Genomic DNA, 23582 nt, shown 5'->3' on the forward strand with positions numbered 1-23582 from the left:
CCTGTCTCATGTTTTTCCTACAGCTGGCTATTATAGTACTTACTGACATTATTTAGCTACTTCCCCCAGAGAGGATTGTGTCCCGTGGTCAGACTTATTATAACTCCATCACCTTGGACTATAGCTAATATAGATCTCACTCCTCCTAACCAGAACCTGCAGAAGGTAGACGAACTGATCCTGTGGCAAGGCAGCAGAGCATAACTTAGACTACTAATACTGGCTACAGTCAATTATGGTGAAGTTGGAGTTCATCCTTAGGATGAGAAGTAGCTGTAGAAGATTATATTGCTCAGTTCTTTAATGGTCACTTGGAAGCTTAAACTCTTTAAGCTTTACTAGAATGGTGTTTTAGAAACATTGTTCCTTCTGCAACTTGGTTGAAAAGATGAATATTTAGCAAAAGTTAGAGCGAATCCTTTCTCTGACATTTGGCTACAAAACTATCAGCCAACCTCTTAAGAATGAGTATTTGAGGTGAAGATAACCCAACAAGGTCAGGGTCACTGGAGTCATTAGTAAGTGCAGGTAATTGTGCTGTATCTGGGGGACTCATTAGGCTTCTCCAACCTTCGATGTTACAGCGTCAGCATTTTAGATTATCCAAGAAATTCCAACACTGCAGCCAACCATCGATAATGGAATAATCTCAGGAGTTTTGTCCAACACACGTAAAATGTGACTGGAATAAGTTACCGCGACCTTAATAACAAACTCCTCATTGAGTTAAATGCCAGAAGTTATTTAGCTTGTCTTTCAACCAGAATAATGCCAAGACTGACAGAGTAAACTCCAGGGATACATTTGCAGCGCGTATTTAAAGCAGGGCTGCATGTTTTACACTAATAGATGTGATCTGTTGCTATTCTGACACACAGCTTCACCCAGCCTTCATCACTCCCATAGGAAGCTGCATTTCACCTGTTGCAATAACTTATACAAATGTATAAGCCCGCTCACGCAGGAGTAATAACTTTTAGAATATGAAATTAATCCCTAACCATGTGATACTGTGTGCACGAATACTGCCAAGAGTAACAGTCCATCCTCCCCCTGCTACATGCAATCTGTGCATGATGGACACTTTATCAGGATCAGATCTCTCTCACCTGTGTTGTGAATTTTGAACCGGTGTCAACACAGACTAAAAATAGAGTGGTGTACCAATCCCAGTCAAGTATAAATTCATGGTTGTTTCAATAATTTCACCTGATTATAGGACTAATTGAGTAGCTTCATCTTAAGGTGATTAATGACCAGCTTAAATTCTCTAATCCAGCTCCATATCAAAGTTTTTCTTCCAACACTCAACTTTTCTTCTGCTTCTTTTAAAATGACAGGAACACTGCTTTATCTAGGCCATATTTGAATTATTCAGCTCACACACAGAGCTGCACACACATGCAACAGCTCAACACACAGCTTTACAGAAGGGGCTGACATCTCACGACAAACCCCGGCACCCTACTTTTCGCTCAAAGCTCAGATCATCTGAAACCACAGGTAAGGGCTGATAAAAACAGCATTTATATTTGTTATCGCCCATCTCCTCGTCTTTAAGGAGATGTGTTCTATTTATTCTAAGTGTACAATTATCTAAAACAAACAGCATCCGGTTAAAAACCAACAATAAGAAAGAGTAACAGGAAGTCTGATCTTGGCAGAGAGACTGGAGGTTATGAAAGGGGCGTGGAGCACCAGACTGGTGCCAGAGAGGCACAGCAGGAACACTGCCCACAGTGACATGCACAGTAGGCAACCACATGGGAAGAAAATTACTAGACTGATGCGACTGGATGGAACTGCTCGGTTCCCAGCATACCAAGGCCCAGAGAAGACTTGCACTGACAGTTTCCTGTAACTGGAATTTCAGGCCCACACTTATGGGTTCTGTTTTTACCTCCAACACATGTTAATCATTCATTCTGCTAATTATTCATCGTGCCTCTCAACAATTATGCTTTTATAACAGTGGAGTTGTGCACAGTGTGGGACTCATACAAACTAATTTGAGGCTCTAGAAAAAGAGATGTTTCCTCACTGATGTGTGACATGTTTGACAAGTGTAACATGACGGCACAGCTGCTCCTGCCAGCCTGTGTCCTGAGCTAGATTACCTGCAGATGTCAATGTAATTCACCTGCCTTACAAAGACATAATAATGTCTTTGTGATGATCTACATAGATCTGAATCAATCCATAAATCGCATCCATACAATAAGAAAACAAGACAAGATAATCTGGATTAATTAATCCATCTTAATCTATCAAACTTGGAGCAAAAATCAATGCATTTGCAAACCATCAGCTTGACACACATTAAAAACAACACGTAGACCCAATCTCAGATTCATGCACAAGCACAGGAATAAATATATATAAATATGAGATGTCCCATTTATATAATGATCTGATTCAACGTCTGCTCCATGATAACTGATGCAGATATGTTCAAAATGTTGTCATTAGAAAGATGGCTTGTATCGGTCACACTGTCTCCATCACTTATTGGCTAATAAGATGAAGTTTTCCAGTGGCACCAGCCAATATTTCTCTACAGTTTCACATCACATATTTTGTGCTGTTAAAACTTTCCAAGGCAGTGAGCTTCCACAATCAGTGCATCCTTTAATGTCATTATAGGCCTCAAGCATACACTTAATGCTGTTAGATGAAACTGCGCTAAATTTAAACAACTTTGTTTTGACATAATTTTGAAGGTTAACCAATCAAGAGCACCAGTGTCAAATTTCACAACTATCATATGTATGCAAACTGGGAGAACATGGCATGGAAGCTGGTTTCAAGTGCATTGAGGTGATTGTCTTCCAGGTCAAATTCAGAATCATGAACCGAGTAAACAAATGAGGTGCAGGTGCATCTTCAAGTCGTCTGGACTTCCTGTTTCTATCAACCCTGCAATTCTTTCTGAAACAAAATAAAAACACTCACAAGTAGGCTTTTACCCACATGCTGCATAACTGGAAACATGTTGTTCTCATACGCTACCATGTTGGCTGGCAGCTCTTATCATTCTCGTTGCATTGTTGGACCTGTGCCATTCAACCAAAGGCCAAATGTCTCACCTCTCTGTGCCCACGCTGCCCACAGATTCCCCTGTATGCAAAGACAGCAGCCTAGCCTGAGAAGGACACAAAGCATGCAGAACAGGAGTCCTCTTTGTTTTATCGATGCAGCTGTTCTGTTAGTGCACCTGTAGAAGTGCACCACTTAACCATGTTCTCCGTGTTGATCTGTCTGCAATACAGGGGGTTAACTACAACAACAAAGACATCACTGGCAGAGCTGACAAAAGTACCAATCCACATGCCCATGCCATTGCTATTTTAGAAACACAGCTTACAGAAAGACTCCATGAAACATCAATGAAAATCAAAATGGAATCAATTAAAAGTAATACGCTGGCCAAGGCTTAACAAGTATACTCACTGAGGCATGCACTCACTCTACACACCCACCTCCCATTCAAACATGCTTTCAACATGTTATCATTTGAGTTGAAACTCCAAAAAGAAAACAGGAGGTGTTGTTACCTTTATATTTCTCCCTGACGTTTTCATAGGCTTGAACATAGTCTTGCTCCTCTGGCAGTCGCTGACCTGGGTCAAACATGGGCATGGACATGGCTTGGCTGATACTGAGTCAGGGTTAGGGCACCTTTCTCTCTTCAAACTTTCCTTTTAACTTTCCCCTGGCAGTGTAAACCCCTCTTTGAATCTGTGTGTCCTCAGTGCTGATAAAAGCCCTCCTGGCTATCTGTCCACACCTTCTTCCTCACCCACACTCAGCCACAGTATTCCCACTCTGAACTGTACATATCATTCCAGACCACCACCACTCCCCTCCTCAGCTTGAGAAATACCCACACACACTTATATCAGACCCTCCTCTTAAAGGCACAGAGACAAACACAAGCCACAAAGATAGGTACCAGCTGAGACACAGCTACACACACACACAGGCACACCGTGCATGCCAACTCCACCCCTTGTAGACACGGCTACCTCGATGAAAAAACAAATGACGGAGCTGCGTGGGGTTATTTGAGTTCCTGCTGTTGGAGAAACTGGGGCAAGGCGCAGCAAGTGGGTTCTGTAATATTTACAGCTTTAAAAAGAACTCCCATCACACTTACACGGTTCTTCTCAAAGTCACGTCATATTCCCAAAACTGAATGACGGCATAAGTGTTAGGGGACCACACCTCTTCAGCACAGAACACTGGATCAGAGCAAACAACAGCTATAACTTTAAACAAAGACTTTCTAATAATCTTCAGGTACAGTATACACAACTCCTACTGAAGAACAAGAAAAGTGAAATGATACAAAATGCTGGCACAACCATCACTCTATCAAACATCACTGTATTTGATTTTATTTCAGAAACACACATGATTAACAACGCACGTCCACATTATTTGATAAACATGTAAAACTTTATTCCACTAACCCTAAATCACTTTTTTCCTATATTAACATACAGTATTTTTCGGACCATAAGGCACACCGGGTTATAAGGCGCATTAAGAGAAACAAAACAGTCTGTTGAATTCTCTCGCAGCTGCTCTATTCGCGTGTTGTTGCAGTATATTAATGACAAACTCATATTGTGGATGGATTATCTCAGTTGTTCTCTTGACTGAAGTTTGGTCCGTTTACAGCGTCCTGCCATGCGATTGCATTTGTCCCTAACCATCGCGAAACCTCACGTTAATTTTTATCGAGTGGAAAAAAGTTAGCGTTCATCCTCGAGCTTCACCGTTTATATTATGGTAACATAGCTGTGTCGCTTACTTAAGTTAAGACGTGGTATTATTTTTCATCAATCTTAAATTCCCTTCATTCATTCAGTTATGAAGAAGTAAAAGTAAAACTGATATATTTAAATGAGGGCAAAACACAGCACTAGCAAGTATCCCTCTTCTTAGGCCGTAAAGTTTATTGCAGCATGAAGACAATAGTAAAGAGACCTACTGTTTTATTCAAATTAGTTACAGACTCTCATGGATGAAGCAGTGACAATAGTAAGAAATGATGCCAAGAAAAACCCTGACTGCAGTTGGACCTTCCTACAAGGAAGTGGTGCTTGGAAGAAGCACTGAGACTTTGTCTCTGAAACAAAAACTGGAAAAGTTTAGAGGAAATTTACTTTGGATCCGTCAGAGTGTTTCTTTCTAAAAAGCTGCATTTCCCCAGTGAAAACAACCCAGTGTTGAAAAGGGAAGAGTTTCAGTGGTGTTTCTTTTTTTTGAGATGTTTAAAGTTATCAAATTATCCTCAGTAACATGCAGCAAGTTGGTCACACATATGTCTGCTGATAGTTAAAAACACACTGATATTTATGTTTCCTTTGTCACTGCCATATTTAAATTAAATATACCCATAATTAAAAACAGGGCAGATCGAATTAAATATATGCACAATATAATATCCTGGCTGCAAATAACTTGAGGTCTATTGTGAAATATACACACTAGCCACTTTGTTAGGTACACCTGTTGAACTAGTTGTTCATGTAAATATCTAATCAGCCAATTTTATGGTAGCAACTCACTGCATTTACTCATGTAGACGTGGTTTAAGCCAACCAAGAGTCATTAAAGGGAAATAAAGGTGCATAAAGTGATTTTTTAAAATAAATTAAATGTGAACAGCATGAAAGAATGGATCCATCCTGCCATTAAACCAGTAGTTTATATATATATTAGTAGTAGTGCCGTAATGGAGTGGGGGATATTTTCTTTTCACACTATGGGCCTGTTAGAGTGTTTTCAAGATCCACACCTGAGTGCAATTACTGTGTTCACACATGCACAAATGAATCGCCTCAATTTGGAAAACAAACCCGAATTCGATTTAAACAGACTAAACACTGCACGTTGATACTAACACACTTAGTCTCAACTAAGTATCATTGAAAAGCCACAGCCTGTCTGACTGCATGGGTACACTGACATCCAACAGGATAACGCGCTGTCACAGAAGTCAAATCATCTTAAACTGGCTTCTTGAATATGACAATGAGGTCATTGTAATAGCTCCACTGCACTTAAATTGCCTCAAAGTCACCAGATTGCAATCCAATAGAGCATCTTTGTGATGTGAGGGAACGTGAAACTTGGACAGGCAGCCAACAAATCTGCAGCAATGGTATTGTTCCAATATGTACCACAATCTGAGTATTACTTCCAGCATTTTGTTGAATCTATGCCACACAAATGTCCATCAGTACATCTAGGAAAAAGTTGCCATAATATTAGGATAAAGTTCTGTAAATAACTGCTGTGAAGTTACAGCCCTCTGTGCTAAATATTTGTAATTTCACAGTAAAATGTAAGCACAATTGGAAATTTACCATGTCGAAAACGAAAGAAAAGAAAGAAAATACTATATAAACACAGTAAAAGAGGTGGTGCCACTGTCACTGTTTAGATGTAAGGTAATAAGGCAGATATCCTGGCAGCCTGAGCACATACAGCTGGGAGTTTGTGTTTACTCAGCTATCGGGAAAATTTGCAGAGTTTCATCAACAAGAGACTGCAAATTGCAAAATCCGTCTTGATAAATCCTTCATATTAGGAATGTGGAAAAATATTTCAGCACTCTGACTCACTGGAATCATCAGTTACCGCGTGGCACCAACCACCAGCGGTGCGTCTCGACCTGTGAGTTATGAACTGAAAGTGAGTAACAAGAACGCTAATGAGTTCCAGCAGCAACATCATTATGAACTGAGGTTTTCTTTTAAAAAAATATATATCAACAGAGCAGCGACTGTTTGCAGTCCAACATCTGTGTTTAGTCAGACAGTTAACACTTCAGATCCAACAGAGCAGGCGATGTGATCTGAAAGCTATATTATAGTGCTGACATGACATTTAAAGACTTGTTTAAAAATAATTAAATAACTATGGTTCAGATCTAGTAAAGGTAAAGGTGGAGTAACTCAAAACACATCAGTAGAAAGTCAAAGAAGTCACTGTCACTGAAGAGCAAAGACAATCTGACAGTCTCTGAGTTCAACTCCAACGACAGCATCCATCACAGCATAGCCTGAAGATATCTCTAACAACAAACTGAGGACGTACAGTTTGCTTGCCTCCTTTATTTCCTCCATTCAGCAGAACGATGTGGTGTTTTAATACTGACGGCTTGTGGGATTTTTCAATTGTGCACTCAATCCCCATGTGTATAAAAAACCATCCCACTGTTTTCTCATCACTGGCCACCGGATGGTGTCTCTCAGAGATAATTTTTTTTTTCACTTTTGTCTCTCTGTCTGCTTCTCTGGCTCGAGTGTCAGGACTGTAGTGCAAGCCAGCGCTCCCACACATCACCAAACTAAAGCCTCTCTGCCCCAGTGGTGGCACTAATTTATGTTCTCTGCAAAAATAAAAGAAAACGCATCTAAGGAGGGATACAACGCCACCACTCACTATTCATTGACTGTTTTTGTGTGTATTTACTGATTTGTGTTTGTGAGACTTTGCCTGGTTACTTACTTACCGGTTGGTAGCATGAATGTTAATTAGAGGTTGAAAATGTAGTGGCCCCTGGGATAATGAGCTCCCTGGTAACACATTACTATTAAAATGTCGCTGTGACAAACAGCGAGCCTCTTTAGCATCTCTTTGGGCTCCACAGCCGCAAAAATCCATGACAAAATTACCTTTCAGCTTATGCTGCCCTTATGACAAGACAGATTTTAGTAAGCACCCGAACAGTAAATAATGTGAGCTGGGATCAGCTCCAGCCCTCAAGTGACCCTCTAAAAGCATTAGCAGGGGTACTGCTAATGGAGAGATAGATGGAAAAGAAGCAGTGGGGAAAAGAATTGACAGTGAAGGTAGAGCACAATAAGAGTCCCAAACTCTGAAAGTGGAGAAAGTAAAGCAAAGTAAGGCTTGCATCAATCAAATAAAGTGAAAAAAAGATCACTAGTCAAAAAAACTCAAAGTTGGTCTCTTTAGTTATGAATAAATTTAATAAATATTAACACAAACAGCATTACTTTACTTGTTTAGTCATTTATCCCTTGTTATTTCCTTGTTTGCCAAGGCTTAGTAGGCTTGGTATTGGCTTTATCTGTCAGTTTAATAAATTACTGCTGAGCACACACACTGAAAAGAATGACCAGGAAGTAGTCAAATGTCAGATTTGAGAGCAGCAATACAATCTAAGGAGGATGAGAAAGATGCAGGCATGATGCACTGCATTTTATCTTTGGATACTGTCCTCTAGTGACCACCATAGTACACTGCACACACCACCATTCTGGTTTATTATGATGAGTCTGATATCTGACATCAGCATTGTATACCTGTAGCTGGATACACTGGAAACACTCTTTCTTATTTTGAAAAGACAGATGCATGAAAGAGGAAACCTTGGTCAGGGTCCCAGAAATATCTTTAGAAACAGTAACGCTGCTGAAAGTGAAGACAGAAAAGGATCTGCAGTTCAATATCCTGACAGACACTGGAAAAAAATACCACACTGAAAGAACTGCTAAATAATTTATCTCCTGCATAGCAGACTCTAAACTCAATGTTTCATAAAAATCAAGAAGAAACTATTGTGTGACATTTCAAGACTTATGTGATACACTTCTCGGGGCTAACTGAATATCAGATGTCTGTGCAACAGATAACATCCTTTTCTTTACTTGCACCTTAACGCCAATATTAAGTTAACAGGATTTTAAGTTTGTCACGGACAGACCAAGAACAAAGCTACCCATGTTTTTGTCGGTTCTCACAGCTGTGGTCAAAGTAACACTCCAACAAATGCACATTAAAGAGTCTAATTTTTTTTTTTAAGGTAACTAAAAATTATTAATATACCATCTTTCAAGATAAAAAAAACAAAGTGCCTCACACCCAACGTGATAGACAAACATTTACCCTAAGGCAAGTTTAAAGGGAAGGCTTTTAGGCGTTGATACACGTGGCTTACATCAGTGGGACCTTAGGGACCCACTGATGTAAGCCACGTCGTATCCATGCAGTCCTCTAAACGTTACAACCAGACTCTTAAAGTGGACCCTCGAGTTAAAGTGGAGTCAGTGCAACAGAATTACATTTTCAACCATGAAAAAATTCAAGAACCATTCGTCTTGTGTTAGTACTTACTGGTACCAATCATGTGTTAGTATAATTAATAGAGAAAATGTCTAAATAATGTTTAAATATACATTTAAAAGATACTTATTTAAGATCCTAAACATCACAGTTCAAAAAGGAATTCAGGAAAAAATTCACAAAATGGGCACAAAAACATTATTTCCCACATTGGAACCAACATGGGAAAAAACTGCAAATGAGAATCCCAGAATTCCAAAACTTTCAAGTTATAAAAAGGATTTTAAATCAACTAGAGCTTCTACAGCTACTAATTACATCTACTTTTGTGTGTTTGTTTCATCATTCATCACCATAGCAGCCACTAGTCCCAAAGCCAAAACTTACATAATTTAAATGTCTTTTTTTAGACAAAAGTCAAAAAAACCAAAGATTTGAGGTTACTTATCATTAACCATAAATGCTCACAAAAATAAAAAGTTCAACAACTTATTGACTGTTTTTTCCAGTGTAAATGCCAACTTTTACCACTGATATTACTCGATGGTTAATGAGTAGCTAGCAGTCGTTATCGCTTAATGTTTGGAGGATGGTACTGAGACCTGCTATGAAGTATGGTTTAAAGGCAGTGGCACAACCAACAAGACAGAAGGCAGAGCTGAAGATGCTAAGATTCATTGGGAGTGATCAGGACTGACACGATTACAAATGAGTACATCAGAGGTGCAGAAGAAGCAGCAGCTATGATTTAACACTTGGTGACCCTTCTGTGTTTTGTGGGCCTGGCTGCATTGATATTCTAGTAATCTGTGATAACGAATTTTGAAGCCATTGATAATAATAACTGAAATATCACTGTCTGTTGTGAGCCATTATATGATAACATACAACATCCTGAACCAGAGTCATAAAAGAAAGTCTGGTGAACTTAGTTTGCTTTATTTTCAACAGAGCTTAATTATGTTGTCTCATCACCATCACTCTAAGTGATGTCATTAAACTAAAGTGTTATCCGATTAGGTATATCAGTAAGCTACAAAATGTTGATACAGTCTTACTGACACCATATTCAGCATTATCCGACACAGTCTGCCCCTCAGACTGTCTGCAGCTTGATAGCAAATGGTCACGCCTCCATTCACTGTGAGATAAAGCAATCATCTCACAAGGCTAATGACTCGGACTGAGTCAGGGCCATTATGGCAGCGATCCAGTGGGACAATACTCATACAGTCACACTTATCTAATGCACTTCATCTGATTCTGGTATCTGCCTCACAATGACAAACATTTTAGTCAATTTTCTGTTTAGAAATAAATTTACTTGATTGTCCTTAAACTGCAGCACACCAACAAGCTCTGCAGAAGTGCGTGGACATACAAATGTACTGCTGTTGTTATGTGTGCAGAGACAATAACACCCAGTCACACTGCAGTACCCCACCCCATCAAATCAATATTAGAGACAACTAGGGAGGGGGGAAGATGAGGTTGGGTTTCTGTCCGTGGTCCAAAGAGACTATCTGAACTAAACACCGACCACTGAACATGCTGAGGCAGCAAGTTGCTTCATCAGATCCCTGCCTCAGTGCACAGGTGAGAGTTAACAGAGGTGGAGAACCTGGAGAATCTCTAGAGGATAAAGAATCCCCGGGATATATGAATGAGCATAGTGAGAGATGCTGCTACTTTCCTTTTATTGTACAGTGAACCTCTGTCAAATGTAAAACCTCTGACAGAGTGTACAGTATGTATGAATGTTGGGAGAGTCCATAAGGATTTTTGTTTCTACTTTGTTTCTTTAAGTACTTAAAAAAGAAAAAAGATGCAGCAAGATTTGTAAGACAATCCACCTTTCTAAAGCTACGTGTTTGTAGCTACACCAGTCAGTACAGCTCAACAAAGGGGCCAAAAAAGATGGCAGCTACTGGCATTTTACAGGTGCGATGGTAGATCATCCAATCAACTGCCAAGTAAGAGCAAGGTCGGTACGAGTAATCACTGCCTGCTTGCTTTTTTAAGCTCCTCAGACTGATTCATGTTTTTGACAAAAACAAGTTCAGTGACTGGTGGACACAGGTTCAGTGATCTGATTGGTTGAACCCCAACCCCAAACAGTCTTGAACTGCAATTTGTAACAGTGGTCCTTTTTGCAGAACGCCACATGTATGAACCCATTCCCTAGGTACTTCAGGTTCTGGTTAGAGTGGCTCTCAAGGTTTCACAGCTACTGCTATGAGGGGACAAGACACTTTTATGGAATAACACCTACCTGGAAAGTAAACCATCTGAACAGGACGGGCCAGGATTGGCTGATTAGAAGCAAGTGGACTTTTACAATAAAATTGAGGAGGCATTCACTGACGGTGAATGCTATAACTTTCTAGCGGTTATGGCACAATATGTGCAGCAGATGATAATTACTGAGTGAATCTAAGTAGTGAGCTTTACTGTAATCCAAGGACTATGAAAACTAAACAAAGTACATGGAGAACATATTATTTTTGTGGGACAGAAGCCATAAATCACAGGCTTTCAGTTAGCAGTTCTTACAAGGAAAATCATTCAAATTGACTGTGCACAAGTCCTAACCCAGACACACATCCAGGTAATACCTGAAAAACATATAAATCATACTTTTAACCATGGTCTAATCAACAGCATTAAAAATGTTTAGGCATAAACCAACAAAAGAAACTTGAACTTCTGGGATGTAGATTTCCTTATGCAATGCTATACCCTGGCGTTAGAAACTCTACAGCAGCAGTTAGAAAAATAGTGTAGAGAACTTTACCAGCTCGTCTACAGATATAAACCACTGAGGGTCTTCTACCTGCCCATGAACATCTTACCTGCAATGCGGATGACGGCCCTCTCTGCTGGGTCCAGAACATCTCCAGAGGCTGACTTGGAGCGCTTGATCCGCTGGTGTTTGGGCAGGTTCCAGGGCAGGGTGTCTCCGGGAGACGGCGAACAGCTGACTAAACTCAGATCGCTGGAGCTCTCCTCCGATGCAGCCCTGACCAGAGGCCTCCTCTTGGGCTTCTCCTCCATAGTCTGAAAGGACACGGTGACCAGAAAAATATAAAAACGGAAACTCAAAACAAAAACTAAGACAGTTCTGTTTCTTATTATATATACTTTTTTGTTTGTTCTCGTATTTTAGTAGTTACAGATGACAGGCTACCTTCACTTAAAGCCTGAATTACTCCTAGCTAAAGCCCAACTGTGCTAATTGATACTGTCAGGTTGCTTTTGTGGGCCTGCCATCTACTAGCATGATTTTTTGTGACACCATATCTCCTGGTGGCCGGATAAATAACTCCTTAAAGTCCAGTCGTGGTAAATATCTTTTGGTGAATTTCTTCCAAGCGAGAAAGCCTGAACACCTGGCCAGTTATTTCTTGAAACGCTAATATTTCACTGGGCCCCAAGTAGCTAAAATCTGCCTTAAAGGGACAGGCTCGTTTCAACATGGTTAAAATCCAAAACCTATAAATGTCTGTTTTCCCCCCCAATTATCTATATATCAAAATCTCATATTTACGCATAGACTTAATGTCCAAGGTGGCGGCAATCAACTTTCAATAAAAAAACAAATGAATAAATAAATACATGAAATCACAGTACAATTGTGGTATTGAATTAATGCCCTACTTTGGAGAGTCTATTTTTAGACCATGCGTGTAGTAGCCCAGTGCACAGACTGCTGTGTGAAAGAGGAGGAGTTTTTACAGGGCAGGTGCTGCTGATGCACTATGCAACGTTACCGTGCTACCAGCTTCATTTCAGCTGAGTCACCATCCAGGATGCAGGAGGCTCTCCACAGGGGCGCTGGCTACACCACCACCGCTTTCTGATTGGATGAGAGCAGACAGGACCAAACCCCCAGGAGTAACATCTCCAGGGCTTCAGACACAGCTCATATTCAGGGTATAATTTACCTAAAGGCTATTTCTGGCTACTTACTGTTTCCTGATATAATTGCAGTTCTGTAACACTATAGCACTGATTATTTTATTTTTTGTGCAATTAAACCGTTACATAATTAAAGCGGTTTGTTTCAGAGCATATTTACAGCACACTGCCAGGTTTCTCAAAACACAGCCTACAGACCAACAGCAGCTCCAGGCTTATTTTTTCTGTGTCCTGCAGACACAACGGGAAAAGACAGCATTCCTGAACATTTATTTCAACCACTTCATGTTATATTATGATATAACAACTCAAAATAAGACAAAGGGGGAATTTCTCTTTAATTCAACTCTTCTGTTCCACACATTAGAAAAATAAACATGCAAATCAACGCCAAAAAAGGGGTGGCAGTGCTAGGTGGGAAACCTGCAGAACACAAAAGAAAAAAATTAATTACTCACGCACTGTGGGGCAGTTTGTCTGCTTTTTGCACCACAAATAATGTGGTTAAAAATTGTTATTTTTCAGGAAATAGTGCAAGCATAACCTGTTCTAGACAACCTACCACACTAAACATTGTTATCATGTTAAGAAGGTTTAAAAATCTATTAAACTACTATAAATAATATAATTACCAAGATAAACACTACTCATAAATCACACACGACAAACACTGAAAATATTTATGAGCGCATTTTTCATGTGCAATCCTCAATCATGTCTTGGCTTCTTAAACTGGCACATTTTAACCCTCTGATGCATAGTGGTCACTGGAGTGGACAGCTACTAAAACGTACATATCTCTTTAATGCATTGGTTTCTATGGTGGAACTGCATATTAGCCTCTAGAGTGCTCTCTGCTGCCATGCTCCATTGAGGTCAATTCAGTGTTCAGTTAGTGCAACTGCAAGTAAATTTCCTCTGAATCAAAGATGGCAGACAAACTGTCACCCCTGCCGACCACTGCTGGCATATCCTGTCAATCCTTCTATGCTAAAAGAGCCCAACAGGTAAAAAAAATATGATGATATGCAGTAACATCTAGGGAAGGATATTATCTGTTTGGAATAAGAAATTGTTATGTCTAATATGTAGAAAACTACGATTAACCATGTGTCCACTGTAGTGGACATCATGCATTACCCACTATATTTTTTTAACATAAGTCATAAATTGTCTCACTGTTTTTTGGGACTGTTTTGGTTATAAGTAAGCATATAATTGTTACATTTATAAGCTACTCATTTAAAATGTATATTTCTGTGCAGATCAGCTGTAGTTTGAGTTACTATAATAATTATTTTATCATATTTTGTAGACTTCAAATGCAGCAAAGAATAAGGCAGCGTACAGAATAGTCCAGGAAATTCCATCCAGCTCCAGTGATGATGATTTCATTGATGAGTGCAGTGATGATGAGTTCAGTGATAAGTCCAGTGATGATGAGAGTGGCTGCCAGAGCAGAACAGAGACATAGGAACTACGGACAGCCTAGGTGTGATGAACACAGAAGTGTTTGGAGATGCAGAGACTAAGATGTCAGTTTGTGTTTTCTTCCAGCATGCTACTAAGGGCTTGGTAATACTGTCCTGCATCGTTATAGAACTGTGTAGACTCAAAAACGTTTCTCTTGTTGGAGATAGTTTGCCATATTCAGGTGTAGGATTCACAGCTAGGACTGTTGATTGGTTTTGTTATTTACGTCTAAACATTGGGGCCTTATGAGTTGAAAGTTCCAAAAAAATTGCTGAGATGTTTTTCAAAGGATACAAGCAAACAAGTGTTTGTATATTTACAATAGAACACAAGGTAATTAATTTTTATAGTAAATTCACAGTATTTCATGCTAAGTGCTCAGGCGCATGTAGTCCACTGGAGTGGACAAGTTTATAACTTTATAAAAAAACATATTTTTGGGGAAAAAAAAGAGTTGAACATTTTTTTTCATGTCCTGAGAAGAATAAAAGCACTTAAGAAAAAAATCTTGACCAAGGCTTTCATAATTCATGCATCAGAGGGTTAAGATAAACAAAAACCTACTTCAGGATCAAATGAAGTGAAACTGAACATCTGCACGTGGCAGCTGTTACTATATGGAGGCACATCAGTACTCAACCACTTGTGTGGTTTCTTATTTAGGAAAACTTTTAACAGATTAAGATTATTTTATCATGCCATACCTCAATGTGCCTCTGAAAGTAGAGCAGTAACGCATTATGCTTTCCTGTGGCGTTTCATTGACTGGTCTAAATGGAACATTGGAACATTGATCGCTCTAAATGGAAATTTTGCCAATATTTGACCAGTACCAGTCAACTAATAATGGTCTTTGGGTTCAGCTTGGGATCTAGGAACTAGGGTCTTTCATGGACAACAAAGGGCATTATATAACTACATCAAGAAGACTGCAGACTGGGCTGTTTCAAAGGTTACAGGAAGTCACGTTAAAAATTCATAGCTTCTAAAACAGTGCCCACGCATAGCAAAGAGGGAGACCTCAGCACTGGCAAGAGGCATCAAAAGATAGCTTTCTGAAGAGTCCTTTCGTCAGCCAGGCACCAAAGTTTAAGCCTCTTTATGTCATCTGTGATCATCTCTCTGAATTAATTATTACTCTACTACAAATGATCTATGAGTGCAGATCAGATGTAGAGCATATAACCATCATCTACAGCTCTTATCACTTCTGTACTTATGTCTCCAACCTATTCCTATTCACAGTGCATATGCTTTCTTGTATGGCCTTGCTCCAAGCAGCTGAAAGCATCATGGTGATCCGTAGTTACCAGGCAACTCTGCAGAGCATTAGAGAGCATGCTCCATCCAGGTCTTGGAAATCAAAGAAAATGAAGTAGTGTGTACACAGGAATGCCCAGACTCTGACAGTAGCTCAGTCGAGCTGACAAACTCCCCTCTTCGCTCTTTCCCAAACTGTAAACAACCGATGGACTTCAGCGGGACTGGATCTGTTGATAATCACTTTTCAGACAAAGCTGTCAAGTCTGGATCCTTCCCAGAAAACTTGAACACAACAAGGATCGTAGATGTTCAAGCTCGTTCTGCTCTGCACCGCCACACCTGTAATGAGGCTGAGCCGCAGAGAGGACACGGAGGGGTGGGTGCACCTGCCGTTTAACAGGTTAGAGTGAAGGTTATGACGTGAACAGCCTCGCTTATACTACCATGATAGGTCGGGTTTTATTTTATGACCTCTAGGCTTTGAAATGCACTAAATCGTGTGATCATCGGTGTCGACGATGCGGCAAAACATGAAAAATGAATAATCTGTATTCCTCGTTTACTCACGCACAAAATATCCAGGATGGCTGTTGGTTTGGTCCCAGGTACACAACCGCAAAACACGGCTCTGCAGTCGTTACGTCGGCGGATACGTTCAGATTTAACCTGCTCAAACTTCGAAAGCCATCATCATCCTCATCCGCAGCGAGAGTCGCGCCTGCGTCCTGCAGTTTCCTGGTTGTGGGATGCTCAGACGCTCAGACCTGGACTGATCAGGGCTGCAGGACGAGAGGAGGAACCAGCTCCCTCAGCCTGCAGGCAGCATGCCTCGAGCTCTGCTCGCGCGACGACACCGGCGAAGTTGTCACTGAACAACAGGCACGTTTGAGATAAGGAGGCAGATCTGATTGCGCATGTGAAAACTGAGCTCAGGTTTATAGCGGGGAGGCTGTCGGTTCGCTACGCGTTACACCCTCCACGCTGACTTTTAGTTGTGGTAATGCGGGCAAGCTCATGTGGAGCCTATGAAGGAAATATGTGACTCAAACTGTGGTTCTGAGCGGGTTCGGGTTGGGTGAAGCAATATGAGTAAAAAAAAAATTATGTGTGTCTCCGTTTCAGTCTGAGAGTTCTGCACTTTCCCCCAAACTTCACAGGAAATCCTTTATAATGGTGTTATTACTCAGGACGCAACGCCAGTGCTGAGCTCAGCACTTGTATGTCACGTGGAAACAGCTGTAGTGTGCTTTCATTTTAAACACCAGAGTGTGTAGCTTACAAAACTACTGTTAAGACAAAGTTTTAAAAACTGAAAGAGATTTTAATAATATTTTACAGTTAAATCAGGTTAAATGTCCGCTTGCTCCTTCGTGCACTTGCAGGTTTTCTCCAGGTATTCCTGATGCCCCACCTGGCGCCCTATCATAGCTGGGATAGGCTCCAGCCTCCCCGCTACACTGTTGGATAAGATGTTAAGAAAGTGGATGAATTAGTAAGGGTATTCCAGCTGGCATCTGACAAGAGCCCTCGTCAGTGAGGCAACAAAATGTCTCCATGACACCGGAGGACTCCCGAAACAGGCCATGAAATGTTGTAGAAGTTCCTGGAAAGACGGTGTAATTGGACCCAGTGTTTAGTCTACATGTCTAAAAACTAAAAGGCCAAACAAGAACACTCTCACAATGAATGATTTTTAATTGTTGGTAATTGATTTAGCACTTAGTAACAGTCCAAGATATTTAAAATTGTTTTATTTAATGACCTCTGCCTGCCCTTTGCACTTTGATTAAAATCCCATTAATGTGTAAAATTGCTTAATTTCATTTCCCTTTGCTTTGTTTACTCTGTCATGTTTTTCAGGTTTCTTTTTTGCTCCAAATGAGACCAACTTGTACTGACTCACATTAAAAACTGCCCTGCTGAGCTATTACATAATCACAACAGTGACTGATGAATGGCAGATTGCTTGTTTGTGTGGCACTACTACATTATTAGTCTCCCACTAGTAGAATGAATTACCGAGGACTCAGACCGGAGGGGTGGGAGTGACGTGCTGGCTCCGTCCCACACAGAGCCCCTTCTTGTATTCACAAATCATGCATGTCACCAGTCCGGAATACCAGCGTCTGAGCCAACTTTGTACCCATTGTGCTGAAGATTTAATCTGATCAACTGAGTGCTTCACAGAGCCGGAGAGCTCTGAGTGAGAGATGCTCCAGGTCATGTTGGAATTACTTTGGTGAATCATTTTTTGCACGTACAGCATGTCAGAACCCAATCAGTGGGGAAATAAGTCATAGAACTCCTGCAGTTATTGCAGGTTTTGGAAAACCAGGTAAACAGAGAAGTAATCTAAAAGAGAGCAAACCTCGAATTTTAAGCCCTTAAAACATAAAATAAATTTTATAACACTTGATAAAAAGTAAAAGTCTTGCATTCAGGACCATTTTGTGCAAAACTAGTACCATCGAAACATCCTTTAGTACCTAAAGTAAAAGTACTTATTATGTATGATTTTATAGGAATAGATTTGATTTGATTTAATTTTACAACTGTTTAACTACTCTGGGCATCTTAATCCTCAAGAATCATAATTTATTAGTATATTAACAAAAAAAATTATGGATACAGTTTGTATCTAAAGCTTTAAAAAGTAATGGACACTATGTCTCCAGTCAGCCACATGTCCCATAAGCACCGAGATGAGTTCACAGCAAATCCAGATGAAAAATTTTCAGAGAAAAATTAGCCTTAACTAAGACAGAAAAGTGGAGCATTTTCATTCTTTTTAGGATCCTGAAGTGTGCCATTAAACCAAAGAAAGTAGAGAAAGTGGTTCTGAAAAGGCAGGAAACCCGTCCTATGACTCCTCACCTTCTGCATTGCCACTGTAGTCACAGTTTCCACCCCAGATTTAGGAGTTCGCTTCTTCCTCTTCCTCACTGCAGGGCATGGTGGCTCCTGTCCAATGGCTACAGACTCCTTTGCCACAACATCCTCTGGCTGGACAGAAGCAGATTTCTCTGCCTTTTCTTTTGCCTTTTTCTTCTTCTAAAATGAGACATGTAAAATAAGATCATGTTTAATTGTTTATCATTGTTTAGCTGAGATAAAAAAAGAGTATTTAATCAAGTATTAACACAACATCTAACATATTCAAGATAGAGTTTGTGTGCTGCTTCAGATATATCCACCATCCAACATGGAACAAAGTTCAGGTTTTACTTCCAATTAAAGGACTCATTTTTAAAGTTCACTCTCCAATTACAGATGGAAAACAGATGGTCTCGATAACTGGCACGCACTGATGACTGGGCCAGACAAAGACTTTATTTTAGACACTCATTAAGATTAGCGCTGTCAGGTAAACAAACAAGGTTTTCTTTTTCCTGCTGCTGGAATTCCCTGGCGTGAAATAAAGCCACAACATCATAATTTGTTTAACCTGAGTGGAAGAACATCCATTAGTGAATAGACATACTTTTGGAGTTGACAGGATTAATTCTGAATATCCTTCATCACGTTGCTGTATAGTCTTCTTTAGAGATGAATCTTATCTCATCTTACAGCACTCAAAGATTTTGCAATATTTTAGGAAGGGAAATTGTGCAGATTTAACCGCAGAAATTATGTTTAACATTTGCATCGTCTAAAACAAACAAGACTTTGTTCACTATTAGAAGATCATCTGTAACCATAATGAAACTATTTAAATGTTGGAAATTGAAATGTAAAGCCACTCAGCTCTGCTGTAACCTCTGCACCACCAGCAGATGCAGGTCATGAGTGGGAGTTTTAATGGCCCTCATTCTCATGGCCTCCTAATGTGTTTTGAAGAATGCAACTGTATTGCATAAATCTTGGTTGGATCCCTCTCCACACGTGTCCACTAGTGTATCTGGTTATTATGCTTTCGCAAACAGAGACCAGCAGATAACTGACAGTAACTCCACCACAGTGCCGGGATGTGTGCAGCTCTGCTTTACATAGAGAGACCTCACATGTCTCTTTGTCCATCCACTTGCTACTGCAGAAGAATATGGACCGTTGGTGGCTTGTCAGTGCCATTCAGACAAAGGACTTCACTCATGGAGCCATTTCAGAGAGGCCCTCCAGATTATCACTCACAATGACTACACAGTGCTTCTCTACTGTGTGACAACACTCATTCTGTCTGTGCCAAAACACACTGACGGAGGCCAGCAGATCTCTCAGCAGATCACAAGGCCACTTGCAGTCTACTTAGTAATGGCATCGCAGTGTGACAAGCTTCAGCTGCCAAGAGGTTAGAGTACAAAACATAGAGAGGAAGGACTGCAGAATACATTTATTGGATTTATAACATGTGAACAGCACCAATGTTGCATATTAGCTGCAGCTTCAGTGGCGTATGCAACGCTTTTAAGTAATCACTGAGTTAGGACAGTGACTTTTTTGTGTTGTAGAAAGTGCCAGCTCTGCTTGTAATTAAAGACATTCTCTTACTCACACTGCAAACATTAAATGTATCAATTGCCCTTATTACTCAGACAGAACACCAAATGCTAAAAACGTATTCACTGTTGGATGAATCACTGATGAATCATATGTTTTTGACATTAAGCTACAAAAGCTTTTTAACCCTAAATGCAGTGAGGCTCTGAGTTGGTCCACCACATTGGCTGAGGTTGAAATCACACAGCTATGACATGCAGCAGAACTGAGGTCCAGGTCATGTTTCCCAGAGGATGCACGTGTGGTTTTGAGTAGAACAATTCAACAACTGATCATTAATTTTTTTCCACTCAAGATGAAGTTCGAGACCATTCAGCTTCAAATGTAACCTGCATTTAGAGTTAATTAGTACAAGTAACATTCTAAATGAAGTTAGTAAACATGTAAAAGCTTGATGCACTGCTGTGATTACAGCATACACAATCTCACAATGGCTACATGTCTTTACGAGTATTTCGTCAGATTTAAAGGACACATATTAGAACCATAATCTTCAGGGAGTTGACTCACTTAAGTGCTACTTTTAACATCAGCAGATTTGCCAGTGTATTTCAGAACAAACAGAGGTGTAATTAAAAAGCATTAAAATGCATCCGTTTTATTTAAGTGAGTGTTTTGCACACTTGTTCTCTGGAGCAGAAATATAGTTAATTTGACCAATTACACCTGTTTATCCTGCTACTATGTGTCAAAAGGGCTGCTGTGAAAAAAAAATAAGTATCAAAGCTTTTTAATTATTCATTCTGTAAATAAGACTACTGAAAATGAGTGATGGAGCTGAGTTATATTGACATTAACCATCCCAGAAGTCAGACACATCGGGCCCCAATCTGAGCTATTTTTGGCATTTACAGCTTAGTCACTGCCCATGGAAATGTTATGTGGGACAGACATGATCCAAATGCACCTAACATTTGGCCCATATAAGGTGGACGTGTGGCAGAGTTACAGCAGTCAGACCCAACCTGAATTAATGCTGCGAGTCAAGGCCAAATGCGATCCATGGAAACTGTAGATGTGGGCCTCGTTTGGGTCTTATTGGGCGTTGTTATCTTTAGGTTTAATCGACCGTGTGAAATATTTTGACGACATCTTTATGTTAAAAAAATACGTGAGAAAATCTTATGGCAGATTTATGGCACATTAGACATAAAACACTAAAGCTGGAAGTTTTCCCAGACAATTTCCATAATGCTGCAAATTATATTTGACGTATACCTGTCATGGATCAGTACACTGATGAACTTGTCAAGCTCGCTGGTCTTGTCAGTTTTTCTCATCAGCAAGGGAGTTTTGATAAAGTACAAGTGAACGAGGACCCCTGAAGTCTAAGGGAGGCATTACAGGCGGACATATTTGTGAATAGATAACTGCTGTGATTGAAGAGCCCTGGAGCTACTGAGAAAAATAAAGAACAACGCACAGTCACTCTTACGAGAGCTTTTCTCACCTGAGTCGGAGCTTTAGATTTGGAGGGCTTTGCCATTGCTGTTTGGAGAAAGAATACACATCTGTCACATGCACAGCTGATAAGCAAAGTTTACTATGATGTTTCAGTTCAGATGGAGCTAGTTTAAAGAATCTGAATATGAGACGATAAAAATAACCTGTGACTTCTCATGGTGGTCACAAGGTGCTTGCAGTGACATGCATGTTACCATGACTCCGCAAATCACCTCAGCTGCGTGTTGACCCTTGTCATCACATATTGTCAAATTTATAACATATCATTAAGCTCACATTACGGACCGTACAACATTAAAATGTAGTTTTACGTGCTCGGTAAAATGGAAAATTAGATCTGTGGTGGATAAATTCCTCTCTTTTTTTAAAAAAAAAAAAAATTGTACTTTTGACTATGAAAGACCCATTGTATCCCTCACATGGGTAACAGCACATAAAAGTGGTAAGAAGAACTGCTCCAACCACAAAAAAAGAGACAGAGCCAACACGAGCTGGCAGTTTCTGGAAAATGAAACACTGACAATTTACAATTACCAGACTTTGAGGGGGAAAAATGCGTTTCCACTGAGAGAGTAGTAAAAGCGAGCCTGACTTGAACTTGAAGAGTCACAGTAAGCAGCCATGTCAGTTGTAAACCTATCACAGGCCTCCACACACCCACAGAGGGTGAAGGGGTGGGGATCAAGGGCCCACCTACCTGCCAGGTACCTCTCCAGAGAGGCCGATGAGCTATGGTTCCAGCTGTAGCAGCAGAAGGACAAGAACCAGACGAGGAGGGTAGCCAGTACCAGACCTAGGACCCAGAGGAGCCGGGCCACAGCTGGGTTACTGGCAGCCCAGGTTGTCGAGATATCCATGCTGAAGGCTGCTGATCACACTGATTGCCACCAGAAGAGCCTAACTATCTATGCAGTCTAAATCCAGCAGTGTGACAGCAGCAGAGCTCATGGGTGTGCTGCAATTGGCCAGTTTGTGTCCTCTCGGGGCAGCCACTGTGCCTACAGCAGCAGCAGCAAACACAGATGGATACCAGCTGTTCCACAAGGAGCCGGCTCAGACCTCAGCCCACGTCAGCTCTGTGTGTGTGTTAGCTTGTGTCTGTTGTGTTTTACTGAGTCCTGGAAAAGTGTGAGAGTGTGTGTGGGTAAGAAAAACAGTTTGGAGGAGTGGCTAAGAGCTGCCGCAGCAGCTAGCTTCACTGTGAGCCACTCCCTTAGAAGGGATCCTCACACAAAGTGACTGAGACACCGAGGGTCAACTGAGAAATGCACTCGAGGTGGTTTCACATTTTTCCTTGAATACCTGCCAGCTGAAACTTGTGTAATTACAGGGTAGAGTCACATTCTGACACTAGACGGTGTTATAAAGGTGATCTTGTGCTGCAGCCGCACTTCCATTTCTTCACACAACATCTAACCTGCACAGTAAGATCCAGATTATCTCTCACCGATAGTAACAAAGCAAAAAGACACAACACACGTTAATTAAATAGAACCAGTCACCCAACCAGTTTTAAAGGAACCCACGTCCTTACATAGAAGTTTCTAAAGTAAAGTACTGAAGACTGGTTTTACAGGGCATTTACACACCGCAAATATTTACTGATGTGCTATCTTGAAGTAGTCATTACTGTGTCATTCAATCTTTAGAAAAAGGTGCTGTTCAACAATAACTGCACGAGCAGAAACAAAAACGCCGCATGTTAGGATTAATAGAAACACACGAACTGAAAATGATCCAAGGCTGCACCTGACGCTTAACCTTATGAGAGATTTTCCTCTAACAGCGAGTGTTTGCAAAAGTTACAAGTTTCATTCATTTGTCAGCAAATCATAGAAACTCAAAATTAAAGTCATTGCAGTCTTACA

At 40.5% G+C, this 23582-nt stretch overlaps 1 protein-coding gene across 1 annotated transcript in view; it reads right to left on the minus strand.

Annotated features, from left to right (window-relative positions):
• Positions 1-22971, minus strand: part of LOC309699072 (uncharacterized protein) — a gene marked incomplete at its 3' end in the record, with an annotated part of 45668 nt that extends 22697 nt beyond the window's left edge. The window contains exons 1-4 of the mRNA XM_082521927.1: positions 22412-22971; positions 21701-21738; positions 18631-18807; positions 11955-12159 (exon numbers count right to left, since the gene is read on the minus strand). Of these exons, the coding sequence (XP_082378053.1) occupies positions 11955-12159; positions 18631-18807; positions 21701-21738; positions 22412-22571 (580 nt within the window). The 5' untranslated portion in view covers positions 22572-22971. The remainder of the gene's footprint in view (positions 1-11954; positions 12160-18630; positions 18808-21700; positions 21739-22411) is intronic.
• Positions 22972-23582: the final 611 nt, after the last annotated feature.

This window comes from Aulonocara stuartgranti, assembly GCF_965226115.1.
Source record: "Aulonocara stuartgranti genome assembly, chromosome: 22".
Taxonomy (NCBI): Eukaryota; Metazoa; Chordata; class Actinopteri; order Cichliformes; family Cichlidae; genus Aulonocara; species Aulonocara stuartgranti.